The sequence below is a fragment of the Oncorhynchus mykiss genome, chromosome 13 (genome assembly GCF_057628025.1).
Source record: "Oncorhynchus mykiss isolate SJ-2025 chromosome 13, ASM5762802v1, whole genome shotgun sequence".
NCBI lineage: Eukaryota > Metazoa > Chordata > Actinopteri > Salmoniformes > Salmonidae > Oncorhynchus > Oncorhynchus mykiss.
This window is the reverse complement of record NC_143034.1, coordinates 57,048,941-57,059,526: the sequence shown is the minus strand read 5'-3', so window position 1 is coordinate 57,059,526 and position 10,586 is coordinate 57,048,941. Positions and strand designations below refer to the sequence as shown.

At 41.1% G+C, this 10,586-nt stretch overlaps 1 protein-coding gene across 1 annotated transcript; it reads right to left on the bottom strand.

The window, feature by feature from the left end:
- Nucleotides 1-3,437: 3,437 nt before the first annotated feature.
- LOC110486616 (uncharacterized) lies at nt 3,438-10,375 on the bottom strand. Its single transcript, XM_021558358.3, has 6 exons — nt 10,248-10,375; nt 7,298-9,343; nt 6,971-7,064; nt 6,829-6,878; nt 6,478-6,549; nt 3,438-4,757 (listed from the first exon to the last, which is right to left on the bottom strand). Exons 2-5 carry the CDS (start codon nt 9,338-9,340, stop codon nt 6,508-6,510), a joined length of 2,229 nt encoding a protein of 742 aa, XP_021414033.3. The 5' UTR covers nt 9,341-9,343; nt 10,248-10,375; the 3' UTR covers nt 3,438-4,757; nt 6,478-6,507.
- Between the last annotated feature and the right edge of the window lie 211 nt (nt 10,376-10,586).

Genomic DNA, 10,586 nt, shown 5'->3' with positions numbered 1-10,586 from the left:
GTCTGTGCAAGGCCCTGTTGTGCATCTTTTATTTTGTGGCCCTCGGTGATGAGATTCTGAGTGACCTGCAATGGCATTGTGCTGCTGTGCTGAGCTGCTGAGATAGTGGGAGGGATTGTGATCGAATGAGCCTGTCAGAGTCCTGGGAGCTGAGATAACACTGCGCCCAGAGCTAAGGCTGCTGCATGCACGGAGAGAGGAAGAGGGAGTGAGAACGAGACAGAGAGAGCGGGAGAGAGAGGAGAGAGGAAGAGAGGGAGGGAGATGGAGAAAGAGAGTGAAAGAGTGAGAGAAGTGTGGGCCTTAGGCATAAACATTATAATGAGACAACTTAGCATGACAGCTCTCCCTGTCTCTCTTAACTTAATCTCTAAGATAAACAAGCAATTATTTATCTTAGACACAGCTAAAACGCTTGTCCTAACAAAACACTTGATACAGAGTTAAATGATAGCTCTCATAGGTCACTCCATTCACTGAAATGGCCCAAAGTCAAACAAGGTTAGCAATTATGAGGCTGGCATTTTGCTGTGTTTACAACTTACGCCTTTCTTATACCCAGTTAACATTTGAAAAGGCTTTTATAGTGGAACTGCCCTAGTTACATCATCATCTGATGAGTTCTACTGGGTTTACAACCTACGACTACGTTATATGAATATCTCTTATACCCGGTCACAGCATTAACTGATGTGTCAACTTGTTGGATTCCACACATTGGTGATAGAGGACAGGGGTTGGGGAAATACTTACAGGATACTGTAGGAAAAATGTGAAATGTCATGGTATTTATGCAAGAAGCATTATTTCCACTGTCATAATGACTGAAATACAACCCACATTATGTTGGATGGTGCAAGTGTTTCATAATTGTCCAATGAGGCATAATACATGTTTTGTATTTTCCACCAAACTCTTAAGCATCTGTCATCTTCAGACAGACATCCAGCATCATCAGTCGCCTACAGGTGTAGGATCTTAATTTGATGTATATTGTCACAAGAAAATAATCTAGCCAAAAGTATGCTACATGAAAAGTGCTGCTGTTAATATACGTTAATACCTTCGGAAAAGTATTCAAACCTCTTGACTTTTTTCACATTTTGTTGCATTATAGCTTTATTCTAAAATGTATAAAATTGTTTTTTTCCCCTCAACAATCTACACACAATAGCCCATAACGACGAAGCAAAAAAATTGTATTGACATTGACATTGACATATTAAAAGTAAAAATACTGAAATATCAAATTTACATAAGTATTCAGACCCTTTACTCAGTACTTTGTTGAAGAACCTTTGCCAGCGATTACAGCATTGAGTCTTCTTGGGTATGAAGACTCAAGCTTGGCACACCCATATTTGGGGAGTTTCTCCCTTTTTTCTCTGCAGATCATCTCAAGCTCTGTCAGGTTGGATGGGGAGCTTTACTGCACAGCTATTTTCAGGTCTCTCCAGAGATGTTCGATTGGGTTCAAGTCCGGGCTCTGACATTCAGAGAATTGTCCCCGAAGCCACCCCTGCATTGTCTTGGCTGTGTACTTAGGGTCATTGTCCTGTTGTAAGGGGAACCTTCGCCCCAGAGGTCCTAAGCGCTCTGGAGCAGGCTTTCATCAAGGATCTCAAGGATCTCTCTATACTTTGCTCCGTTCATCTGTCCCTCAATCCTGACGAGTCTCCCAATCCCTGCCGCTGAAAAACATCCCCACACCGTTACGCTGCCACCACCATGCTTCACTATAGGGATGGTGCCAGGTTTCCTCCAGATGTGACACTTGGCATTCAGGCCAAAGAGTTCAATCTTGGTTTCATCAGACCAGAGAATCTTGTTTCTCATGGTCTGAAAGACTTTAGGTGACTTCTGGCAAACTTCAAGCAGGCTGTCATGTGCCTTTTACTGAGGAGTGGCTTCCATCTGGTGGCTTCCATTGGTGGAGTGCTACAAAAATGGTTGTCCTTCTGGAAGGTTCTCCCATCTCCACAGAGGAACTCTAGAGCTCTGTCAGAGTGACCATCGGGTTCTTGGTCACAACCCTGACCAAGGCCCTTCTCCTCCGATTGCCCAAGCTCTAGGACGAGTCTTGGTGGTTCCAAACTTCTTCAATTTAAGAATGATGGCCACTCTGTTCTTGGGGAACTTCAATGCTGCAGAAATGTTTTGGTACCATTCCCCAGATCTGTGCCTCGACACAATCCTGTCTAGGACCTCTATGGACAATTCCTTCGACGTCATGGCTTGATTTTTGCTCTGACATGCACTGTCAACTGTGGGACCTTATATAGACAGGTGTGTACCTTTCCAAATCATGTCCAATCAATTTAATTTACCACAGGTGGACTCCAATCAAGTTGTAGAAACATCTCAATGATGATCAATGGAAACAGGATGCACCTGAGCCAAATTTTGAGTCTTATAGCAAAGGGTCTGAATAATTATGTAAATAAGGTATTTCAGTATTTTTTTTTGCAAACATTTCTAAAAACCAGTTTTTGCTTTGTCACTATGGGGTATTGTGTGTAGATTGCTGAGGATTTTTTTTCTCAAATCCATTTAGAATAAGGCTGTAACAAAATGTGTAAAAAGGTTTGAATACTTTCTGTGTGTTAGTGTGGGTTTTCAGCAAATTTATGTAAATCACAATGTTCATCGGTACTTCCTGCAGTGCAGGAGCATTCTCAGCAACAAAAGTGCTCAAATTAAGATCCTACATCTGTATGCTAAGAGATCAAACTGTTAGCATATGGAGCTGCCATTCCAAATGGCTGTCCATGTGTAAACCCTTGTAATGAAAGGCAGCTAAATATAGTCTCATCTTCCATGGGTAGGAAATACAACAGCTGTTTGAATATTCCCTGTGAAATTGGCTGCTTAAAATGCAGATTTGCTCAGTTAAACCCTCTTCCTGGAGACAAAGCCACAGCTCTCTCACACAGGAATGGGATGCCCGTCTATTTTAGCAGGTGGGAACACGGTTATATTCTGAGTTCAACAAGGTGAGATATGCTCTGTGTGCACCACCCACCAGGTCAGGATGACACCCAGTTAAAAGTGAGGCAGACACGCGCAGTAAAACATTGAGAGCAGATTATTCCTGATAACAGAGGTAGAGGAATAGAAGAAAAGGTCACAGAAGGCGTCTGAACAGTTTGCAGAAGAATTATTCATACAAGGAGAGGGTGAGTGGTTCAACATGACAGTAGCAGTCTAGAATAGGGCAGTTATCGACAATTACTGTACTTACATAAAGAGAACATAAACAGCACGGATACATCCAGACTTCCCTTTGTTGAATGCAACACAAGTTCAACATATGTTCGAGCATTTTTTATACAGAATATCTTAACCTAACCTGTCCCACTGAATCACGGCTACTGAATCATGGATACCTCTAATAAAAGAGATGAATTATGATAAAAATTATCACATCTTAAAACAGGTGACGTACACAGGAATGTCCGATTTTATTCAAACAGGTGACAAAAAGGCAACAGTTACAAGCTGTTACAGACAATTAATTCCATGTGTCAGCCATCTCTTCCTCACACATATGTAAGACTGGAACACCCATACATTTCCTTAATGGACTGCATTAACAGAACCCAGTATAAAATCATAATCTCTGGAGCCAATGATATCAGGTCAAATTCAAAATCACTTCACACTGGGCACAGACGTCAATGCAACGTCTATTCCACAGTGGTTCAACGTAATTGAAATGACGTGGAAACAACGTTGATTCAACCAGTGTGTGCCCAGTGGGTTGAATGTACCAACCTTTGCAAACTTTGTGCAAAACAGACATTGTACCTTTTCCTCATTGAGCAGCACTACCACCATGTCAGCTGAACATTACATAAATAAATATGCACAACATGATTAAATCATAAATAGAAAATAAATATGCCTTTATGACTGAATTTAGATAGGCAGCCAAATTCTGATATTTCTTTTAACTAAAATGGTCTTTTGACCAATCAGATCTGAACTAGATCTGATGCGAAAAGATCTGAAGTGATTGGTCAAAAGACCAATTAGTGGGAAAAATATCTGAATTGGGCTGCCTGTGTAAGCGCAGCCACAGAAGCCTTTCTGGAGATCCATCACTTCCTCTGTTGCCCTTTAGTTCCGAATGATTACCAAAGCATACCACCAGGATAATCTGAGATGCAAAAATCCTTATAGTAACGTACAGAAATCTGAATTTCAAAGTAGCAATCTTGCAAAACAAGTCATATTATCAGGGGAGTGACTGGTTGGCCTTTCAATCACTGTTAATTAGGATGAATACTGAACTCAACTATTGTCCTCTCAAGGTTCCTATTAAATAAAGGTTCCTATCAAATAAGGAAACAATAGCAAGTCTGTCACACATTGTGAACACAAAAACATGTCAATCGTCAATTCAGTATTAAAAGGTAAAAAGACCAACATAGATATAAAACTTAAACAAAATAAAACATTTTGGTCTTTCAACAAAGCAAACAGCACAACAAAACCTGGCAACACAACTCTCAAGCTTCCACAGTGGAGATGGGCCAAAAAGACTACGGCCATCTGCAGGCAGACACACAATAAGAGCATTTGGCTTCACTGGTACAATCAATTCAGAATCATTAATAATACTAAAGTAACATGGACTCAATGTAAACATTCAAGAGATAAAAGAAAACATGAATAGAATGTTGCAGTTCTTCCACAGCCTCTTCTCTGGGGTGAAGGAGAGTATCTATCCGATGGCTGCTGCCAATGGGGTTTAGCTGTCAGGGAAACACAAGGGAACAGTGATACTGTTATAGAATTGGACAAAAATAATCAGTTGCTCAAGTTTACAGTACAGCTATATAGTAGCTAGGGTCACACACTGAAATAGACATGGGTGTGAAAGTACATACTTTCTGCACCACATTCACTCATTTATCTCGGGCTAAAATATATATTTTTACAACTGCAGAGAACATCAAATTAGTTTCAACATGGTAGGCTATGAATGTTAACCCAGAAGCCCTTGCAGCAGATTGAGGATATTCTTTTAGCACAGTTGGCAAATCAGTGTCATTTCTTTTTCACACCTTGTCCTGCCAGGGTCCCAATCACTAGGTAGGTTCTCATGTTCCACACAGCTCATCTCACTGAGGGAAGGTCTACCTGCACTCATCAACAGCAGAGCGACTGGCTGTACCTCTAAACCTTCCTGTTAGGATTCTTATATGGAATTCAAACCTCTTTAAACTTCAAAGTAATTATCATGGCTTTTCTGACATTTCTGTGCACAATCCCTGTCAAACGGACACTGTAGATTGTGTGTGTGTTCCTTAATCAACTAATAATCCAAATTGAATTTGGAATCCTCTAGAGCAGGGGGTGGCAGGTTTGAATCCCTGAGCCAACTAGGTGAAAAATCTTTCAACGTTTTCCCCTTGAGCAAGGCACTTAACCCTAATTGCTCCAGTTAGTCGCTCTGGATAAGAGCGTCTGCTAAATGACTAAAATGTAAATGTTAATGTTCCCAAACATTTTAGCTTTGCAATCCACCTTAAGTGTTTGAGCTGTGAAAAAACATACACAGACAGAACAAGTCAAAAATACAGTATAAAAACAATAAGTAAAAAAATCTAATCTGGCAGTGGAGAGAAACATTTTACGTTTTGAAGCTAATTTCCAGCAATTCTACACATTTTGCCGTGAAGTTTAAATAAATGTTGCTTTATAAAGAAGATGTTGTTCTGCAATTGTATACATGTTGCAATGGAGCTGGGAGAAAATGTGGCAGATCTTAAGCACATTTCCTGCAATTCTACACATTTTGACAGATTAGTGCTGTATTCCTACAGCTCAAACATTATAACAAAATCAATGGGGCCTGGTTGTCTAGCTCAAAGATTATAGGCTATTATTTACAAATATGTAGGTCCATTATATTTTCTACATATTTTCTTTTGGTTTTAATCATTTAAATTCACATAAAGCATTTTTCTATCCCAAAAATGTATCATCAATTTATTTACATGTTTTTTGGTAAAAATGCAATGGACAAAAAATGTAATCCCACGACCCACCTGGACCCCTGCCACAACCCACAAGTGGGTCCCGACCCAGTTTGGGAACAACGTGCTCCAGAGGATCATTAGCACGAACTTGTTTGAGTTAGATGTCACTTTGAACAATAGTCAAATCTTACCCTAAATCCTGTTTTAAACATACTGTGGGTAAAGATGCTCAACTTATTTGTGGAGAAAACAATTAAATCAACAGTCTTAGGGAAGCCTAGCTGTTCCAAACACTAAAACAAGCTCTAACATGATGCACAATCACAGATCTCTCACAGTCTGACTGATGAGCATCAATGACTAAATACCGTCCTGTTTACAAATAAACCCGGAGCTCTTCCAAAGGACACACATCTATAGTTAGTACATTTTAAACCGTCTGGTCTCACATGATGAATGTAACATGTCAAGGGCATAGAAAATCACATACCTTCCATGGTGTCCAATTCCTTCTCTCCTGTCATCTGTTTTCTGGCATGTTCACACCTCTGAATGATTTATTCTGGAAAGGACAAAAGTGCAATATTTCAGAAACACTGCGCTAATAGCCTAGATCTCAGATCAAAAAGTAATGATCTTTAGGCAACCCTATATTTTAAGGGTCCATAATAAACCATTTATAAGGCATTTACAAACAGTTTGCTCACCATTTATTAATCATTACACCTACATTTGTAAATGTTAGTAAGATAGCTATTCACAAATGTACATATATTTCCTTAAACATTCTGTGTTTTGTTATTTTACCAGGTACTGCTGGAATGACAACTGCTACATCTACCTTGTGCTTTGGACATCTCATGGAGAAGTTTTCCTCATTAAGCACACAGCCTGCAAAGATAGATAGAAAATAAAACATTTAGTCAACACAATGTTTCTTCATTGACATAATTGTACATAGGCAGAGCAGGACAGCTTCCCACCTGACTGAGCTGCACAGCAGTAGTGGTACTTATTGGGGCACCCTTTCTGGAAGCAGCCCATGGTTGCACCTGCTGCGTGGCATGTTGAACACACCTGGAAAAGAAAGGACATGTAAAAAAGCATGTTTGCATAAAGCTGTATATGAGAGGCCAAGGAAACAGTGAAGGAGAAAGGCACTGTGTGTTACCTAGTCACAAGCATAATGGTCCTCTGTCTATCTGAGCTGCTTCAGTTTGACCTTATTCAGTTATGTTCTCATCTATGTTGCACCCGGAATACGCAAGCACATTATCTCAAACAAAGAGGTATCGTTGAATTTGACTCACTGTTTCTTGGGCGAACCGAACAGCCTCCTCCAAGCCGTAGAGCTTTCCTTTAACCAAGAAAACACCTGTGGACCATATGCCACAGTCCTCGTGGATCCAGCATTCATTGGTGTTGTGGGGCACCACAGGCAGACTGTGGCCGTCCATCACGCAGCCATTTGTTCTGAGCTTTTTGGCTGAAGGCAATGTGGAGCTTTCACTATCACTGACTGTGATGCAGCAGTCATCAACTACAGCCTCTACTCTAGGCACATTGCTCAGTTCATGTAACCCATTCTCCCCTACCTGACCACATAGGCCTATCTTACAATCTACAGACAGTTCACTGTCCTTGAATTCTTCCCTCTGGGCCTGCTGTTTGCCTTGTTCCTCCAAAGCAGATTCAGTTGGATAGTAAGGTCCGTGTAGGTCCCCTAGGCCCACAGCATTAGCAGACCCACCACACAGGCAGCACACCATTAGGGGCTGACACTTACTCTTTGAGCTGAGGCGACCCAGACGATAACAAGACGTCTTAGGAACGACACCAGACAAAGACCCAGTTGGTTGTTGTTGCTGTCCTTTGTTCCGCCTCACATCCTTCTCCTCCTGCTGATCGTTGATCACTGTACAAGCAGAGTACTCCCTCTGCTCCATGTGCACAAAAGGGCAAAAGTCCTCTGATTTACTGGCCCTTTTGTCCTGTTTGTAGTTTGCATATTTCAGCTTGATTTCTGCCTCTTCATGGGAGAACATGGAGGATGAGCCGGCTTGTTTGTGTTTCTCCCTCCTCCGTTTTGTTTTACTTGCTGCTGCTTTTCTACTACTTGAGGCTTGCTTTGCTGGGCTTCTCTGGTGGGTTTTCTGCTTGGTTCCTGACCTTTTGCTCCAGGGTGAGGAGGGCTTTGTCCACTCCAGTTGGGTGTCTTCCACATGTGTGGCCTTGGTCCTTGACTCTGTAGCAGGTGATGATCCTCTCTGTGGCCTTCTAGAGGAACGTAGGCTCTCAGAGGGGTCCTGTCGAACTGTCCGACGGTCCACATCAGAGTCATCAGATTCTATGACACACCTGTACAGGTAGACAGTTGGCTGTAACCAAGACTCATCCTCTGAACTAGATGGCTTCTCTTTTGAGTCCATTGTGTTGCCAGAATGTTCCTTGGGTAATACTCTACTTGAGTTTTTGGTATGTAATTTTGAATGATGGCGAGTGACATTGTTGATGAGTTTCTGAGAGCTGACCCCAGGCTGTATTGTTCTAGAATGTGTAGAAAGGATTTTTTTTACAATGTTACTAGCTTCACCTGTCAGACTTTTCTCATTTTGAAGACAAACAGGTAAAGTGTGAATCTTTTTCTTTTCATTGGTGATGGGAACTTCAATGACATCACTATCATCACTTGAGATATCCACAGGAGACCTGACATATTTCCCATACACAGCGGCTAATTCCGACAGGTTAAGAACAGGTTTTGCATTCACTGACATCTCCTCTGTGCTTTCAGATGAATCCTCTGAATATGTATTGTCAGGACTGGGGCAACTCAGTGTCTGGGGCAGTAGAAAACAACCTTTAGCTTCACCCAAAGAGACAGCGCCAGGGGACGGAGAATCCACTAAGGGACTAACAGATCCCCTGTCTAAATAGTCCTGAGGTGAGGGTGCTTCCTTAGAACTGGAAACAAGCAAAATGACATCAGAGTCACTCTGACTCTCATCTCCCTCAATACTTTCAGAAATGGGACTCTCTGCATTTAGGCTCTCTGTAGGGTGTGGCTCGTACAACCCCGAGTCCCGTAAGCTTCTGTCCATACCATTATGTAAAAGGGGGGAGCGAACACAAGTCCTAGTCCCGTAGGAAAGTCTGACACCTGTGTCTGTTAGTGTTTTCTCAGAGAGGAGCTGCATGCAGGGCATGGACACATGGTCGTCAGTGATGCTGTGCCAGCTGGGCTTCTTCATTAGGTCCAGAACCTCTGTGGTCCTGGGATTCAGATGACTCTTCCCACATCTCTTTGAGAGATCCAAAGCCATAGGATGAGGGTCTTGAGACGACAGCTCCATAACCTTAAGACAAATACAGTCACAAAGACGGTTAAGCCCATAGGTTCTTCAGTAGGCAAACTTCAAACCTAGCCTATATAGGTAGGATTTCAAAAGCAGCTTTTCTACACAATAGCTACAGACGTAGGATTTTACTTTGAGGCAGTTTGCTACAGCAGGAACATTATCATGAAGCAACAGGAAATGTGAATTATTAGCTATGTGGATTATAATCAATGAACATGTTTTGTAGGGATTGGTACGTTTTTGATTAGGGCAAATCATGTCAAGACATTTTAAAGCTAAATTACAAACGTTAGAAGCCTTTTACAACCTTGAATACACTATTAAGTTTGTGTTTCCTGCCGTGCAGGAAATTTCTCAGCAACAAAGGGTGATCAAGTTAAGATCCTACATCTGTACTATTAATGCATCACTATAACAACAATTTATCGTTAAACCAAGCATTAATATTATTATTGATGATTATTATTAATTTGCAACTCGTGACAGCAAATTCAGTCTACAAAATGTAAGGTCGCATTGCGTGATACCATTTCGAGATAGAATCAATTTCTGAAATATTATTTCTTTCTAACGTCGTTACTAGAGAAAAATGGGAGCTGCCCGTTCAACGTAGTACCGGTTACCTACCCTTCGTCGTTCCTTGCTGCAGGTGAGTGCACTGATTACGATAGCTGGTTAGTGGCTAGCTAGCTACTTGCATCCAGGCCTTTGTAAACAGTGTGTAAACAAAGCCGCAATATAACCACAGCTAACGTTAGCCAGCGACTGTGTTGACAACCCGACTTTAGCTAGCTAGCTGGAGTTAGCTCGCTATTCATCCATAATAACATGCGTTATAACAAACATGTTGCCGAGGACCCATTATATTGGAAAATAGTTGTAAATAAACTATTTTACCTACCTTATAGAAATTAATAAAGTAAGCTGAAGGGGTGCTCCCTTTCCAAAAAGAGCATCTCGTAGTTTACTTGCATTGGTAAAGAACTCAGTTGGCAGCTTGTGGTAAACGGGCAATGCATTATGGGAGATGAGAGTTTTGTCAGTTTCATTTGATGTGGACCTGAACAAATATTTTATTAATAATGATAAATGTATGACTTTCCATTCATGATAAATATGTTAATTTTTTCGTTGTAAAATAAAATATAATACATTCATAGAATATTTTGTATATTTCCCTGTCCTCTGACGATTTGATTATGTGATGATTATTCAGTAGCAGACTGATAAAAGGTCACAC

Coding starts and splice junctions, on each gene's coding strand:
- LOC110486616 (XM_021558358.3), bottom strand. CDS start 9,340: ATGGAGCTGTCGTCTCAAGACCCTCATCCTATGGCTTTGGATCTCTCA. Junction 7,065..7,297: donor TTCGGTTCGCCCAAGAAACA/GTGAGTCAAATT, acceptor TTTCTTTTCCAG/GTGTGTTCAACATGCCACGC. Junction 6,550..6,828: donor TGAGATGTCCAAAGCACAAG/GTAGATGTAGCA, acceptor TGTCCTTTCCAG/AATAAATCATTCAGAGGTGT.